Here is an 18,693-nt window from a genome sequence, read left to right as displayed (position 1 = left end):
CGCTGGCTGCATGTCGTCAACCTAGTGTACCACATGTCTACAACCTACTGTCAGGTCCCGCATCCCCCTGCCAAGTTCTATGGAAATGTGGCTCTGCAGAATGTGATGTAACAAATTGGGTGTTATAGCATACACTTGTGATCCCAGCACCTGAGAGATAAAAGGTCATAAGTTTGAGGCCAACCTGGGCTACATAGTGAGATTGTTTCCTTCCTTTTCACTAAATTAAAAAAAAAAGTGTGTGTATATGTGTGTGTGTATGTGTGTTCATGTGCGCACACACATGTAAGGGGGCACACTCATGTAAGGGTAAGACATACTTTTTCTTACATAAATGTTTCTATGGAAAGACTGTACCTTAAACCCAGTCTTCAGGGCCGATTCTAAGTACCCACTTCCTGTCCCTGCTGTCTTAGACAGCAGGATTGAATAGAGTGGCTGAACTAGCCCTGGGAGATACATTGTATGCTGGGCCAGATTTGAAATGTTTAGTGACCAGGATGGGCCTGGTCCCTGCGGGTATCCCACAGTTCTGGGTGTATAACACTTCCCCAGAGTCATGTAAAGTGAAGTGAGCAGGCTTTGTCCTGAAGTTCTTAGTTTCTGTCCAGTTGTATTCTCATGACAGTATAGCATTGTGGTTGTGGTGGCAGTGTTTTCCATACTTGCTTACTCCCTGTTATGGAGTCTGGTGCTAAGGCCAATGCCGTATGCCTAGTTCTTTCTGATTTTCTTGGCTTCGCTGGGTGAGAAAGGTCAGGCTGTGCAGCTAACTAAGCATCCCTTGGGCTGGCCTGAGATCTTCCAGGCGCATACCATTGACATATGGAGACAAGACAGCTGGTGGTGGGCCAAGCTCATCATGGGAGGAGAAAAGGCAGAAGCACAACTCCAGCACGCCTAGCCTAATGAGTCACAAAGACAGAACTGGATGCAAACAGCAGCTTATCATCACGCTGAGCGGCTGGCTCCTAGCCCTGTTTCTCTTGCTGAATAATTACCAGAAGATCCTTGACAGTCACAGATGTAACACTAGCCCAGTACCAAATCATAGCATGTATTAGTGGATCTGCGTAGGCATGACCTAGAAGCACAGTTTGAGTCTGGCAAGAAGAAGCAGACCTCTGCTTTCTCACAGCTAATGAGAGACCCAGGGTGGTCCCTCACACCCACACCAAACAGCCTGAAATCCTCTTCTCAACCAGCAGTTCTTGTGAAATGAGAAGATCAGTTTATTCCCGATGTAGAGAATGCTTATTGTAAAGAATTCCGGTTGCCATCGAGACAAAAAGGAACAAGAGAAAGTAAAGCTCTTGGCCTGAAAAATGAGAGTTTGGGTTGAGTTTATCAGTGGAATGCTGTGCTTGGACGTGGCTGAGCACTACAAAGTGAGTCAATCTACTGTGTGTTCTGTGAGGTAAACAAAATGCAAGCCTGGAATAGGGTCCAGCGTATCCCCAAATTACCCATTCTGTCAGAGAGTGTGGTTATATAACACATGAGGATAAACGGAGGATGCACTATAGGATGGAAATGGCTAACTTGGTAGACTTGGGCAACATGGGTACCTGCAAAACAACACTGTCTGTTCTTTAGAACTCCCATGTCCACGAGGGCTATCAGAACACACAGGTGGGCAGGTGTGACTTCCAAGGAACTTTGCTGCTACATCTAAAAATGGTCCTTTTTGGCCTGTGTTTCTTGCTCCCTCCTAGGGGATACCCCCCCCCCCCCCGCCCCAATCCAATACAGAATGTCCATCATTTGTCTTGCTTTGGGCATGCAAAATGGTCATTTGTGGGAGGAGATTCGTAAATTTGAAGCTTTATGAACCCAGAAGGAATCATTGATGGTGCTATTGTTTTGCAAAACACAGCTCTGAAGTACTTCCTCCATCCTGTGGAGCGGCTTTTCCAAGTCTAGCAGGCTTCCCACCTTTGACCTCAGAAGGTATAAGTCTAGTGAAAAGGCAGATTCAAGGCCAGAAGCCATTTTTTTCCTACTAAATGGGGCCTCTGTAGCACAGGGAGGGAGAAATGAGTGAGGGGACCCCGGTTTGTGCCTCAAAAACAGGTGTGGCATTCTGTGAACAAGGAATATCCCCAAACTCTCACATAGTTAAAAATTCACAGAACTCAAGACAAACTTCCCAACAGAAGTAAAAGCATAGTGAGACGAATCTGTTCCTAGATAGCATGTGTCTGGATGGTGGTGGTGGTGATGATGATGATGATGATGATGATGATGATGATGGTGATTGTTATTATCACATCCTTAGCCCTTTTGGATAAGGGTCTACAGAGAGTGCTTTTTTAAGTTTAACAGAGCTCACATAGGGACACACTTTGTAATTCCTATACCTCTAAGTTTTATCCTAAGGACCTTCATTTTCATGCATCTTCCTTGACATCAGCATTGAAAATTCTTAATTCTATTAAAATTTGCTCACAGAGAAAACGTTAGAGCACGTGGTGCTTCTGCAATGTTACAGCTCTGCAGGATGGAACAGGAACTAGGGGGCACCTGTGCCACCAGAGCGGGCTGGCTCACCAGTCAGCTCTGTCACCAGAAGTGGACCAGGCCCCTCCCTCCCCCTCACTGCCTCTTCTCTGTCCTCCCCTTTCCTCTCATACTTGGTGAATGTGGGACATGGGATGTGTGACTCTGTGGCTCTGAGTGCCAGAAGCTGTCTTTATGGGTTGGTCAGTTCGCATCGCACCAGACTGCACCGGACAGAGGCAGTCTGCTGCCAGGTTTTCATCTAATGTAAATAGTTTCTGTTTCCACTGAGGCAGTTGCTGGTACGCCTATGCAATATTGCTTAAAAAAAAAAAAAAACTACAAAAAGAGATTTAACTCAATGTCAATACTGAGAAGGATTTGGGCTGTAGAGGCACCTGGCCTCCGGGAGCCGTTGAGTTGTAGACTGATGCCCATATCCATTTGGTGGTTGGTTTTTAACTCAAATTCAGTGCATGTTTTAAAAAAAATAGTTAAAAACAGAGCCGGGCGGTGGTGGCACACGCCTTTAATCCCAGCACTTGGGAGGCAGAGGCAGGCGGATTTCTGAGTTCGTGGCCAGCCTCGACTACAGAATGAGTTCCAGGACAGCCAGGGCTACACAGAGAAACCCTGTCTTAAAAAAATAAAATAAAATAATAAAAAATAAAATAAATAAATATAAATAAATAAATAAATAGTTAAAAACAAATACGGGACAAGAACACTTGAACACACAGAACAGAGAGTCTGCCTAATATAGGTATTGCAGTTAAGGCCTGAATCTAGTCCTTTAGCTCATCTGTTTGTTACCCAGTGGGAACGGCAGAGACAAACCACCATCTGCTATATGTCACAGTAGAGCCCCGTGATGCCCCTGTCTTTAGGTCACCCGTATTCCATGGCATCCTGCCTGTACCTTGTGCTCACATGGTCAGGGAACATACAGGTGGCGTCCAGGGCCCGGCCTGTGCTTGGTGTGTGACTGTGCCAGATGCAGGCTTGCATACCCAGCTTACTCTTACATGTGCCGGGAGGAGGCCGGGGTTACACCGGCAAGAGCTCATGCAAGCTGGGAAGATCGGGCCAGTCCAGAGCCATGTCCTGGAGCACCCCCACTCCCCACCCCCACCCCTTACCCCTGTCCTCCCTTCCACCTCCGCCCCCCACCCCCCATCCCTTACCCCCTGTCCTCCCCTCCTCCCCCAACCCTCCTACCCCCCTACCCCGCACCCCCCCACCCTCCTACCGCCCTACCCTCCCACCCTCCACCCTCCCACCCTCCACCCTCCCACCCCCTACCCCCCCACTCCCCACTCCCCTACCCCCGCCCCTGTCTCCATGTGTGAAGTAGCTTTCTCCCTCAGCCTCCCTCAGGAAGGGAGATAGTCATCGAAAGATAACCTCTACTTTTTTATTTTGTATTTGGAAGCAGTAAAGAAGTTGGAGCTGTTTAGTTTGTCCTGGGGAAATGTCAGAACTAGCTTATTTGGGGTTCTGGGAGCCTCTTGTCATTTTTAACACTGTTAACAATCAGCTGTATTGTTTTCAGTTTTCATTTCAACAGCACTGTAGTTATAGCTATTATCTAATAGCTTTATTCTAAATAACAACTTTATTCTAAAGTCTCTTAACTATTTAAAAAACATTTCTCAGTCTTTCGGGTCTCATCTTGTCAGAACTCTCAAATTCTAGACCCCCATTTAAAAATTGAGTTATTTGTTTCCTTAATGCTCAGTTTACCAAGTTCTTTGTTTGTTTTAGATACCAGCCCCGTGTCAGATGTATAATTGTCAAATATTTTTTCCTATTCTGTAGGCTGCTGCTTTGCTCAAAAAGAATGATTACGTTCTTTTCTCTACATAGGCTTTTAATCTTCATGAGGTTCCATTTATTAATTGCTGGTCTTAGTATCTATGTTATCAGTGTCCTGTTCAGAAATCTCTCTTCTTGTGCCAATAAGTTCAAGCCAAATGCTTATTTTTCCCCCAATGTGATTCATGGTGTCTTGTCTTAAGTTGATATTCTTGATCCGTCTAAAGTGGAGCTTTGTTGGGGTGGTGGATAGGGGCCTTTTTTCTTTTTCTTTTTCTTTTTTTATTCGATGTATTCTTTATTTACATTTCAAATGATTTCCCCTTTTCTGGGTCCCCACTCCCCGAAAGTCTCATAAGCCCTCTTCCCTCCCCCTGTTCCTCCGTCTACTCCTTCCCACTTCCCTTTCTGGAATTGCCCTATACTGTTGCACTGAGTATTTCCAGAACCAGGCCCACTCCTCCGTTCTTTTTGGACATAATTTAATATGTGGATTATGTCTTGGGTATTCCAAGTTTCTAGGTTAATATCCACTTATCAGTGAGTGCATACCATGACTGATCTTTTGATACTGGGTTACCTCACTTAGCACAATGTTCTCCAGCTCCATCCAGAGAACCAAATAACCCCATTAAAAATTGGGGTACCGAGCTAAACGAAGAATTTTCACATGAAGAACTTCTGAGGGCTGAGAAACAGCTTAAGAAATGTTCAACATCATTAATCATTAGGGAAATGCAAATCAAAACAACCCTGAGATTTCACCTCACACCAGTCAGAATGGCTAAGTTCAAAAACTCAGGAGACAGCAGGTGCTGGCGAGGATGTGGAGAAAGAGGAAAACTCCTCCACTGCTGGTGGGATTACAAGATGGTGCAACCACTTTGGAAATCAGTCTGGAGGTTCCTCAGAAAACTGGGCATGACACTTCCTGAGGACCTTGCTTTACCACTCCTGGGCATATACCCAGAGGATTCCCCAGCATGTAATAAGGATACGTGCTCCACTATGTTCATAGCAGCCCTATTTGTAGTAACCAGAAGCTGGAAAGAACCCAGATGTCCCTCAACGGAGGAATGGATACCAAAAAAATGTGGTATATTTACACAATGGAGTACTATTCGGCCATTAGAAACAATGAATTCATGAAATTCTTAGACAGATGGGGCCTGTTTTCTTTATTCTACATGCAGCTTCCAGTCTGACCAGCAATTACAGACTTTCAAAGTAAAAGTTAATGTTATATACTTCTAGTGGATCAGTTAATGCTTGGCCTTCTGGGATTTTCTCAGCATGTATATGAACTTAAACATTTTTTTTATTTTATTAGATATTTGCTTTATTTACATTTCAAATGGTATCCCCTTTCCTCATTACCCCTTCAAAAATCCCCCTCCCATCCCCCCTCCTCCCGATTACCAACCCTGCCCCACTTTCCTGACCTGGCATTCCCCTACACAGGGGCATTGAGCCTTCATAGGACCAATGGCCTCTCCTCTCATTGATGACTTAAATGGCCATCCTCTGCTACATATGTTGCTGGAGCCATAGTAAAAATGATCATCTTGCCAAAAGCAATCTACAGATTCAATGAAATCCCCATCAAAATTCCAACTCAATTCTTCACAGAGTTAGATGGAGCAATTTCCAAATTTATCTGGAATAACAAAAAACCCAGGATAGGGAAAACTATTCTCAACAATAAAAGAACCTCTGGCAGAATCATCCTCCCTGAACTCAAGCTATACTACAGAACAATTGTGATAAAAACTACATGGTCTTAGTACAATGACAGGTAGGTAGATCAATGGAATAGAACTGAAGACCCAGAAATGAACTCACACAGCTATATGGTCATTTGATCTTTGACAAAGGAACTAAAACCATCCGATGGAAAAAAAGACAGCATTTTCAACAAATAGCACTGGGAACCATTTCAATATGTTCAATATGTTGAACTGGCAGTCAACATGTAGAGTGATGCAAATTGATCCGTTCTTATCTCTCTGTACAAAGTTCAAGTCCACGTGGATCAAGGACCTCCACATAAAACCAGATACACTGAATCTAATAGAAGAGAAAGTGGGGAAGAACCTGGAGCACATGGGAACAGGAAAATTTCCTAAACAGAACACCAATAACTTATGCTCTGAGCTCAAGAATTGACAAATGGGACCTCATAAAACTGCAAGGCTTCTGTAAGGCAAAGGACACTGCCAATAGGACAAAAGGGCAACCAACAGATTGGGGAAAGATCTTTACCAAATGCTACATCTGACAGAAGGCTAATATCCAATATATACAAATAACTCAAGAAGTTAGACTCCAGAGAACCAAATAACCCTATTAAAGATGGGGTACAGAGCTAAACAAAGAATTCTCAACTGAGGAATACTGGGTGGCTGAGAAACACCTAAACAAATGTTCAACATCCTTAATCATCAGGGAAATGCAAATCAAAACAACCCTGTCCACCTCGCACCAGTCAGAATGGCTAAGATGAAAAACTCAGGGGACAGCAGTTGCTGGAGAGGATGTGGAGAAAGAGGAACACTCCTCCATTGCTGGTGGGGTTGCAAGCTGGTAAAACCACTCTGGAAATCAGTTTGACGGTTCCTCAGAAAATTAGACATAGCACTACCTGAGGACCCAGCTATACCACTCCTGGGCATATACCGAGAAGATACTCCAACATGTAATAAGGACACATGCTCCACTATGTTCATAGCAATCCTATTTCTAATAGCCAGAAGCTGGAAAGAACCCAGATGTCCCACAATAGAGGAATGGATACAGAAAATGTGGTACATTTACACAATGGAGTACTACTCAGCTTTTAAAAACAATGAATTTATAAAATTCTTAGGCAAATGGATGGAGCTAGAACATATCATCCTGAGTGAGGTAACCCAATCACAAAAGAACACACATGGTATGCACTCGCTGATAAGTGGATATTAGTCCAAAAGCTCAGAATACCCAAGATACAACTCACAGACCATATGAAGCTCAAGAAGGAAGACCAAAGTGTGGATACTTTGATCCTTCTTAGAAGACTGATCAAAACATCCATGGCTTACAACCAATCAATAGACTGAGGATAGGGTCCCCAGTGGAGAAGCTAGAGAAAGGACCCAAGGAGCTGAAGAGGTTTGCAGCCCAATAGGAGGAATAATAGTATGTACCAACCAGTACTCCCAGAGCTCCCAGGGAGTAAAGCACCAACCAAAGAGTACACATGGAGGGACCCATAGCTCCAGATACATATGTAGCTTAAACATTATAAGTACTGTCTTGGTTGCTTTTCTTTTACTGTGACAAAACACCGTAACTAATAGGAGCACAACTGGGCGTTCACATCTCCATCTGTAAGCTTTTATTTTGGAGTTAACCTCATGAGCATTCACCATGTTGTTTGATACCTTTTAAAACACACAAAAGACAAAACCCTGGGAATGTTGCCAGTCTGTTGAAACATCAAATCCCATCCCATAGTGACATAGCTCCACAAGACACACTTCCTAATCCTTCCTAAACAGTTCTACCAACTGGGGACCAAATATTCAAATATATGAGACTGTTGGGGCCATTCTCCAGTCATCACAAGCACGCATAAGGCTTCAGTTCAGCAGCAGCATGGAGTTGGAATGGACAGGGTGACATTTTTCAAAAGCCCAATATTGCTCTAATTAATTATTGCTTGTTTAACTTAGATACGTATCTGGGCTCCGAAAGACGACATTGCAAATGGATATTTAGACTTTGCTGCAAACATCACCGGTCCCATCTTCTCGTTTCTTGAGGATTTGTTTAATATCAGTTATCCACTTCCAAAAACAGGTGAGGTATTTATGAATCTCAGTGCACTGTATTTCTGTTTTGCAGGTCCCAAGTTGAGATCAAATGATACACTGATGAGCCTTCGAGGGTGTATTGGGGCCATTTAGCTTTTATTTTGGAGGTAGCCTCAGAACCATTCACCATGGTGTTTGATACCTTTTAAAACACACAAAGATCTGTCTGTGCTTTCTCTGTTTGGAGCTATGTATCTTGTGGGTCAAGACCATTTGCACGTCAGTTCCCTTGTGGGTGCCCAGCTGCTCCTTCTCTAGATTGGGCTGAAACTTTCTTACATAGTTCTTTTCTCTGCAATGGTTCTGTGCAATGCTGAGTTCTTAGTCTCCCCCACCCCCACCCCCACCCCCGCTAGTGAACTTGCATGGCTTATTCCAGTGTCCTCCAGTACGATTTTAGGTATTATTTAGCTGTGACTCATTGACCTAATACTTGTTGTCCCATCTATAGATTTCCTCATTAAAATTGGAATCATGTGTGACTATAATATGATCCTTGAGGACTTTTCTAAATACATAATCTCTCCTAGATCTGGATGGTATGTCTGTAAAGGCCTGCGAGCTAGCTAGCTGCTCAGCTCAGAAATTTGTTCAATGTGTTTTTTTTTTCCTTTTCTTTTAATTGTGTGTGTCGTGTAAATTTGTTATTTTCTTCCAACGTGTTTCTGAAATCCTAAGAAGGCTAGGCCCTGCCTCTACAGGCAGATGGCAGAAGAAGGTGGGAAGGAAATATTTAGGCTGTCATGCTCCACAGAGTCTCTGTTGCTTGAGCATTTTAGTTTAGGGGGAAGAAAGAAGGAAGGACTGGCAAACAGCCTAAGCCAGGTCGGAGACCCCAGTTTGCCTGTCACAGAAGGAGCCAGAGACAAGAGGCTTGCAAGTCAGGTTCCCAGCTCTCCCATGCAGTAGGTGCTTAAGGTAGCTTGTTCTTGACCCCACCACCACCATCACCAGCAGCAGCAGCAACAGCCTTTTACGCTCATTAGGTGAGGAGCCAAGAGTCACTGTTGTTCTCACACAGCATCCTGCCCACTCAAGGAGACACTTTATTCCCCTTCCCCCAGCCACTGGCTGCCTCCCCCTCCTCCTCTCCACTGATACAACACCGGCATCCTCAGCAGACAAGTCTTTGTGTGGGGTCACCCTCTAAAATGTCTTCCTCCTGTGTGAAGCCAGAATCCTTGCAGAGAAATAACTGGACATGTTCTCTTTAAAACCTCCCCGGGGCTTCCTAGTACCATGAGAATGTAGTCTGAATACTGACCGTGTCTTTACAATGATGTACCAACCTATGCCAGAGGTGGGCAGTTCCCAGCTAAGATTGGTGCCTGGCACAGTCTCTGTCCTCTCTTCTACCCTCCAGGCTCTTCACACCCAGAAAATATGCAATTTTCACTACTTGGGATGCCTTTAACCTAACTGAATGATTCCGCCTTTCCTACTTCTCAACTCAGACTAAAATGGACTTTGGTAGGAGGATTGATGAATAATATTAGAACAGAAATATATTCACACAATAGAATACTATACAGCAATGAAAATGATGCACCTTTCCTAAAGTTTAAAACACAAATGTGACTTTATACGATGAAACAAAATAGAATAGATACTCTATTGAAAACAAAGGAATAGTAAATACAAAATGTCATGGAAAACAGTGCCATAAAGTTGAAACCCTTCCCAGCCAGTTCTAAAGGGTTAGGGGTTAGACCCTTGGTTACTTCTTTTATTATTTTGAAACAATTAATTAAATATTTGTATAAAATGGTGCAGGATCATGTGGGAATCAATGATGATGATTTGTTTCTTAAAACTCCAATGACTTTGCTTAATTAAATTATAACCATTTGAAGTTTAAAATGTTTAAAAAATCATCATTAGAAGGGGCTAGCAAGGGAGTTCAGTGGATAAATGTCTTGCTGCTTAGCCTGACAACCCAAGTTCAGCCTCTAGGATCCATGGAGCAGGAGAGACCTGACTCCCATGGACTGTCTTCTGATCTCCACATGCTTGATCTCTCTCTCTCTCTCTCTCTCTCTCTCTCTCTCTCTCTCTCACACACACACACACACACAGAGAGAGAGAGAGAGACAGACAGACAGACAGACAGACAGACAGACATACACATATATGGAACACACAACATGTATAAAGATATGATTTCAAGAAAATTTAAAATTAGTGTCTGTAAGACCTGGTTGCTTACAGCTCTCAGGGCCAGACTCCAAGTGTTGATAGAATCTATCTTTAGAGTAGAGGGTTTCCTGAGAGAGTAAACAGGGTCAGTTGGCAGAGGAGTGTATGGGTGAGTGTGGGGTGAGTGTGGGGATTCGCAGTTTAGAGGGGTGTCAGTGTCACCCGAGGCTACTAAGGCTGATGCAGGTCTTGAGGCACACGTCCCACAGATCCAGAGCACAGGGGTGGGGCAACTCCTCAAGGATTTAGCTCATTTTGTCTTCTTTGAGACCTTTCTAGATCTTGAGCCTGAGTCTGTTATCAGAAGTATTTGATCTTTATGTGATTTTCATATAGTGGTAATTACCTATTTTATGGCTTCTATATTCAGTGTTAGGTTTTATTTAAAAAAAAACCACAAACTATTTTCTCTTTATTCAGGCTACACATTTCCTCTTTATTTTTCAGTAACCTATGACTTTACTTGGGCATGATTTATACCTAAAACAACATTGTATTAGACGAGATGATTTAATTTTTTTCCTACTTAAACTCACTTAGATATAATTGCCCTGCCTGCTTTTGTCAACGGTGCAATGGAAAACTGGGGACTGATGGTATTTGACGAATCGTCCTTGCTCCTGGAACCGGAGGATGAGCTGACAGAGAAAAGAGCTATGATCTTGAGCATCGTCTCCCATGAGGTTGGACACCAGGTGTGTGGTGAGATATTCTTAGTCACACAGAGCCATTTTCCAGCTGTTTTCCTCAAAGCAGCAAAACCCAGAAATACCAGCCACACACCACATTTGGGTGACTAGGGGGGCAGCTCTTGAAATGTGTAACTGCAGAAAACAAGGAAGGGTCTGTGTGGTGTCCGTCCAGCTGAGTCCAAGCTGTTGAAGTATCAAGAACTTGTTTAATTTTATTCTGGGAAGAGGTTCGATGGGTGCGGCCAGTGCTTTGGTGAGGAGCACATGAGGGCTCCAGCTGCATCCACAGGAGCTGTAACCAGGGCACACATCGTCTCTGCGTGCGTCATCTTGTGATCATGGAAGTCTAGGCATCTGACTTGATGGAGAGTCTCACACCTACATGTTAGTCTCTGTTCCATTAACACAAATGCATCAAGCAAGAAATAACCTTAAGTATGACAGTGATAGTTTCTTTAATTTGCGTGACTCCACAAGTTTTAGAAAGGACAAACGAACACTCTGATTACACAGTCCACCCAGTCCCATGACTTTGGATCAGTTGTCCCAAGTGCCATTTCTTATTGATACCTAAGTGACATTTTTAAAAACACAAGGGAGCTGTAGAGATGGCTCAGCGGTTAAGAGCACTGACTGCTCTTCCAGAGGTCCTGAGTTCAATTCCCAGCAACCACATGGTGGCTCACAACCATCTGTAATGGGATCTGATGCCCTCTCCTGGTGTGTGTGAAGAGATCAACAGTGTACTCACATACATAAAATAAATAGTCTTTAAAAAAAAAATAAAAACACAAGGTACTAAAAACTGCTGCAAGAATTTAGTTAGATACCAGGTCATGGATTTCTTAGATAGCAAGTAACACAGCTACAACACATTATAGAGCATACCCTTGCTTGACCGATTTATATGTGGTGTCTCAAATCACAAGCTAAAACATGGCATCTCCTTGCAGTAAAGTGAGGGTTAGAGTGTAAGAGGCGTAAGGAGCAGGGCTGAGGACCTAGCACCACCTCAGCTTCCCCGAACTAAGCACAGCTCGAGGGCAAGGCCAGCAGTTTATATGTTCAGCTAGCCAGCCTCGTGCTTAAACGTCAGTTTTAAAGCAAACACTGCCTCCGGCTACCAGACGTGAGGCAGTTGTTTCTGAGAAATAAATAGCTAATTGTATAAAAACAGCAAGGCTATGTTTGGGAGTCCTGTTTTCGAGTTTTGTTGAGGGAAAACAACATGCACATCTTTTTGGCATCACGTCTCCTTAATGTGTATTTGCAATAAAGATAACTTAAATTTCAGAAACATCTTCTTTTCTCTCACATCTCCAAAAGTGGTTTGGAAACCTGGTGACCACGAGTTGGTGGAACAATATCTGGCTCAATGAAGGCTTTGCATCTTATTTCGAAGTCGGACTAACTAACTACTTCTATCCGAAAGTTCCCATGGTGAGTAATTTAAACATTTCCCCTCAATTATAAAAATAATGCATAGTCATTTTTGAGAATCTTTTTTATAAAACACAGACAAATCTAACAACTACTAAACTACTACAATTCTCATCAAAGGTGAGTCACGTTGCCTTTCATGCTTTTATCTTATGAACTATTTACTAATTAATTTTGTTCAAGTGAGATTTATAACAAAACTGCTTTTGGCTTAAAAAAACTCGGTATTTATTTTTATTTATTTATGTATTATTGTGTGGCAGGCTGCAAATACCAAAGTATGCATATGGAGGACAGGGAATGACTAGTGGTTGATCATTCTCTTCTTCCAACATGTGGGTGTGAGGGATCGAACTCAGGTCATTGGCCTTGAGAGCAAGTGTCACTTACCTGCTGAACCATCTCACCAACTGCATAGGGAAATTTCTAATGCCAGTGTGGCAGGTGGCTGGTGTGGCAGGTGGCTGGTGTGGCAGGTGGCTGGTGTGGCAGGTAGCTGGTGTGGCAGGTGGCTGGTATAGCAGGTGGCAGGTGTGGCAGGTGGCTGGTGTGGCAGGTGGCAGGTGTGGCAGGTGGCTGGTATAGCATGTGGCTGGCATGACAGGTGGCAAGTGGTTGGTGTGGCAAGTGGCAGGTAGCTGGTGTGGCAGGTGGCAGGTGTGGCAGGTGGCTGGTGTGGCAGGTGGCTGGTATAGCAGGTGGCAGGTGTGGCAGGTGGCTGGTGTGGCAGGTGGCAGGTGTGGTAGGTGGCAGGTGTGGCAGGTGGCTGGTGTGGCAGGTGGCAGGTGTGGCAGGTGGCTGGTATAGCATGTGGCTGGCATGACAGGTGGCAAGTGGTTGGTGTGGCAAGTGTCAGGTGGCTGGTGTGGCAGGTGGCTAGTGTGTCAGGTGGCTGGTGTGGCAGGTGGCAGGTGTGGCAGGTGGCTGGTGTGGCAGGGGGCTTATGTGGCAGGTGTGGCAGGTGGCTGGTGTGGCAGGTGACTGGTGTAGCAGTTGTGTCAGGTGGCTGGTGTGGCAGGTGGCAGGTGTGTCAGGTGGCTGGTGTGGCAGGTGTGGCAGGTGGCTGGTGTGTCAGGTGACTGGTGTGGCAGGTGGCTAGTGTGGCAGGTGGCTGGTGTGGCAGGTGTGGCAGGTGGCTAGTGTGGCAGGTGGCTGGTGTGGCAGGTAAGGCAGGTGGCTGTTGTAGCATGTGGGTTAGAAGGTAAAGATATTTGCTGTGTGAGCCTGACAACCTGGTTTTGATTTCCAGAAGCCACCACATAAAGGAGGAAGGAAAGACCCATCTCTGTGCTCCCACACTCACCATGCTTAACAGAATAATTTTTAAAGGTTTCTAACAAGTCTGCATTCCGTATGACACCAAGGACACTAGCCCTTCCCTAGCCTGTCACTCCCTCCTTCTTTCTTTCCAGCATAGAGCACAGGTCCTATTTTGCTGGGGGTTTGGATGATGTTCTGTAGACCAGGAGAATGAAGTGTTAAAAGTTCCAGTGACAGCAGGGCGGTGGTGGCGCACGCCTGTAATCCCAGCACTCTGGGAGGCAGAGGCAGGCGGATTTCTGAGTTCGAGACCAGCCTGGTCTACAGAGTGAGTTCCAGCAGCCAGGGCTATACAGAGAAACCCTGTCTCGAAAAAAACAAATACCCCCCCCAACCCCCCCCCCCCAAAAAAAAGTTCCAGTGACTTCTCTGAGATCATTTCCTAAATGGGACACAGTTGGCTTTAAAACCTCATTGTCTGTGCTAGTCTGGTGGCCAGGATTTTCCATTCACCAGCTCAAGACCCAGGGTGTCTCAGCCTCTAGATCTCCAGTAACTTCTATGTCTTTCTTTTTCTGCCTAGTCCGGGAAAGTAGTAGGCTGGGTGATGGGCAGGACAGCAGCTTCCTTATGTGTAAACATGGTCTGACCCTAAACCTTGGGCCTCATGCAGATTAGACAAGGACTCCACCATTGATCCCTGCACCCTTACTCTATCTTTCTTACCACCATAAGCTGAGATTTACAGTTGAGCATCTGAGCTAGGCAGAGTTTCAAGGTATCATTGAACAGGTCACTGAACATCACTACATAACGTGTGACAACTGTTGTTCAATATGAAGTCATGTGCAGATACAGTATTGCATATGTTGTTTGTTCTGTCCTAAGAACACAATAAATGATGATGATAAATAACCTAAAAAGGTTAACGCCTATGGAGCAAGCTTTGTTTACTGGGCATTATGCTAAAGACCAAACCAAACCTAACCAAACCAAACCAAACCAAACCTAACCTAACCTAACTTAACCAAACCAAACCTAACCAAACCTAACCTAACCTAACCAAACCAAACCAAACCAAACCTAACCTAACCTAACCAACCCAAACCAAACCAAACCAAACCAAACCAAACCAAACCAAACCAAACCAAACCAAACCAAACCAAAAACCTGTAAATTAATTGTCTTTAAAACAATGAAGTGAGAATGGTGATGTTCCCCCCCTCCTCAAGATTGGTATGAGTGAAAGAACTGTGGAGAGGTTAAGAAAAAGATGGATGGCCCACTGTCTTGACATCCACTAATTTGTTTATTGTAATAACACTTTGGTTTTCATACAAGTTTTATCTGCTATCCTTGGAAAAGAAGAAACCCATCTGTGACTTGACCAAACTAAGTTCGTTTGTTTTTGCCCATCCAATTTATCTTTTGTTCCATTGTAGTATGACAGTTATCATAAAGAAGAAGTAACAGAAATGCAAAATGATTTGAGGAGGAAAACAGACCATCTTTATCATTATGAGAATAGCTACGTAAGAAATGTTGGGGAGAATTATATTAATGCCAACATTGTAGTAGTGATGATCTTGGGACATGAATTATGGGAGTTTTACAATTTCTCCATCATGGCTCTGACACATTGACCCAAGTGAGACACTCTTAGGGACACTAACAAAAACCGATGCTTTATGTACAGGCTCAGACGTGCAGACTTCTAAATTCTGGAGTATGATTACCTCGTTAGCAACAGGAGAGACTTATCATTTGTCTTAGTTAGGGTTTTACTGCTATGATCAAGGCAGCTTTTGTAAGGACAACATTTAATTGGGGCTGGATTTTGTATTTCTGTAACCCTCGGAAGTTAATGTGGCTCAATCTTTTTCTTTATAGAATATGATCTTTTTTTTTACCGTTTTACATGATATCCTCAGAGAAGATCATGCCCTCGAGTTGAGAGCTGTGTCCACTCCAGGGGGAAATTTCACAGAAACAAGAGAAATAAGCAGACTCTTTGACATATACACTTACAAGAAGGTACAAGCACATTCTTGTGTTCTTCGGTTCTCATTCAGAGAGTTGTGTAGACTGGATTCCAGGTACTATAAAGTACTACATGTTTAAAACTACGGATTAAAGTAACTTTAACTTTGTTGACTATGGATGTCAGAAAATGCCTTAAAGTCAGAGTTCACTTAGCAAATATTATTAACAAGGTCATGTTAGATATTGACCCTTTACCAACTCAGCCATCTCTCCAGATCCAAACTTCTGCTTTGTAGAATTTTATTCTTAAATGCAATATTATAATTTAAAAGCTTTTGTGTACCCCAACTCTTTACGTATAGAACACTTGCTCACTCTTTACTACTTAGTAATAGTCTACTATTTTATTAACACACCTGGGGCTAATTTGAATAGGAAATTCAAGAAAAAAAGTGCAACCAGAAGCCTAGTGTGCCACAGCATTTATAAAAATAAAGTGTGTCATGAAATTCTTAGACAAATGGATGGAGCTGGAGAACATCATACTAAGTAAGATAACCCAGTCTCAAAAGATCAATCATGGTATGCACTCACTAATAAGTGGATATTAGCCTGGAAAACTGGAATACCCAAAACATAATCCACACATCAAATGAGGTACAAGAAGAATGGAGGAGTGGCCCCTGGTTCTGGAAAGACTCAGTGTAGCAGTATAGGGCAAAACCAGAACAGGGAAGTGGGAAGGGGTGGGTGGGAGAACAGGGGGAGGGAAGGGGGCTTATGTGACTTTTGGGGAGCGGGGGGCCAGAAAAGGGGAAATCATTTGAAATGTAAATAAAAAAATATATCGAATAAAAAAACAATAAAAAAACTAGAGTGTGTCTGTGTGTAAATACTGATTTTATTCAGCTCACGACAGCTTTGTGTGTCCTAGGGAGCGTGTATGGCCTGGATGCTTGCTAGTTTCCTAAGCCAGCACTTGTTTATCAACGCACTTAAGGTGAGTTGCTGAGAGAATTACCAGAGAAGCACCAGACATACACTGTGTTGGCTTGCTATCGCTTTAACCTCAATTCCTGTTTTCACAGTCTTATTTGGAGACATTTTCTTACTCAAATGCTGAGCAAGATGATCTGTGGAGACATATTCAAATGGTAATTGTCCTACTTTAAGACACTTTTTTGCTGAGTAATATAGTCTGTCTGATACAGTCCAAGGTCAGGGGGCTGTCAATGAATGACTAAATCACAGGGACACGACTTTTACCTATTTATAAAAACACCCTTAGGTATGAATGGTTTCTTTAGTCTTCATTGAATGTCTAAATAGAGGATGGCTGTTATGTCCATAAATGTGTGCTTAATGAATAAACGGATGACTGAATAAGGAACCATTCATATTGTCAGTGCTCTGTTGTTCCATACCTACATATTCAACCAATCCCAGATTAGAAATAGAAAATGTTCTGTTCGTACTAAACGAATATGGTCTTTTCTGGGGCCATTATTCCTCAAATAATACAATGTAATAAATATATGTTCTCATACCATCTTGTAATGTGTATGACAAGTCATCTATAGATGATCTGTGACTCCTGTACATGGCTTGCATCATATGCACTGATCTATTTTATATAAGGGGCATCCGTGGACTCTTTACGTGTGCTGAAAAAAAAAATCCCTCTCAGATACCAGAGGAAAGCCTGTAGAGATAAACAGGATATCAAACGCTGGGGTTTAGTATATACAGCAGGAAGATGCTGAATATTTCTTATCTTTGGGGGAGACTGCTGCTTCACAAGGTTTTGCTGACAAACCGCGTCTGTTTCGTGATGAATTTTTTTTAACCAGGCTGTAGGTGAGCAGAGTATAATACATTTGCCTGCAACAGTAAAAAGCATAATGGACAGTTGGACACACCAGGGTGGCTTTCCAGTCGTCACGTTAAATGTGTCTACAGGCATCGTTAAACAAGAGCCGTTTTATCTTGAGAAGGTTGAAAATCAGACTCTTGGAAGCCACAAGTAGGTCATTTTGTTCCTCTATTGTCACCGGGCTCGGGGTTGAGTAGCAGTGAAGTGAAAACAGTCAGCAGTGAGGGTGTCCATCACTTCAGGGTGACTCCCTGAAGGCATGGCCCTGCATGTGGGGCAGATGCCTGTAACTAGGGACCAACACCTGCCCCTGCCTTGAGACTCAGTGTCACATGAGTAACCAGAGCATTGGGATTCCATGTGTTCTTCATTGTCTGCCAGACGGACATAATGAATTACTCAAGAGTCTGGGTGAGAGGCAAGAAGATATCACAGTGGCACAAGCTCCCAAGGATGGAGCTGTGCATATGTGTGCACATTGTGTGGTGCACATGCGTGTTTATATATTTACAGTCATACCTACAATTTTAAAATGATGGCCTTTGGGCCTGTTTCAAATACCATTTTCCACAAAAGTCAAACTGCATGTGTGTGAGTCTTACTGAAGTCCTCTGAACTCCAGTTGCATTGTCTGTAACACAGTCAGAGCACATGTTGCAAAACCGCAGCTGTGACTGCTAGGGACCACTGCCGCCACCTTCTCCTCCCCCCTCCTTCTGTTCCCCTCCTTCATTTGTTTTTGTTTTTTGTTTTGTTTTTTGTTTTGTTTTTTCAATACAGGGTTTCTCTGTGTAGCTCTGGCTGTCTTGGAACTCACTCTGTAGACCAGGCTGTCCTCGAACTCAGAAATCCGCCTGCCTCTGCCTCCCAAGTGCTGGGATTAAAGGCGTGTGCCACCACCGCCTTCATTTGTTAATTTGTGCAACTGTTTGAGATAATTTTGACTCTCCTCTCATTGTGGTAGATATCAACATGAATGATGGTTTTCAAACACTACAAAATTTTTCAAGGGACTGGCAAGATGTCACAGAGGACATACAGCCTAGCTTGACGACATGAGCTTGGTTCCTGAAATCCATGT

General features: G+C 43.6%; 1 protein-coding gene across 1 annotated transcript in view; it reads left to right on the top strand.

The window, feature by feature from the left end:
* Positions 1-18,693, top strand: part of Lvrn (laeverin) — a 60,016-nt gene that overhangs the window by 18,878 nt on the left and 22,445 nt on the right. The window contains exons 4-10 of the mRNA XM_052155769.1: positions 8,028-8,154; positions 10,905-11,059; positions 12,383-12,496; positions 15,647-15,790; positions 16,674-16,739; positions 16,828-16,893; positions 17,590-17,762. Coding sequence (XP_052011729.1) covers positions 8,028-8,154; positions 10,905-11,059; positions 12,383-12,496; positions 15,647-15,790; positions 16,674-16,739; positions 16,828-16,893; positions 17,590-17,762 — 845 coding nt within the window. The remainder of the gene's footprint in view (positions 1-8,027; positions 8,155-10,904; positions 11,060-12,382; positions 12,497-15,646; positions 15,791-16,673; positions 16,740-16,827; positions 16,894-17,589; positions 17,763-18,693) is intronic.

The sequence above is a fragment of the Apodemus sylvaticus genome, chromosome 13 (genome assembly GCF_947179515.1).
Source record: "Apodemus sylvaticus chromosome 13, mApoSyl1.1, whole genome shotgun sequence".
NCBI lineage: Eukaryota > Metazoa > Chordata > Mammalia > Rodentia > Muridae > Apodemus > Apodemus sylvaticus.
The sequence above is the reverse complement of the archived record's forward strand: the minus strand, read 5'-3'. Positions and strand labels throughout refer to the sequence as shown.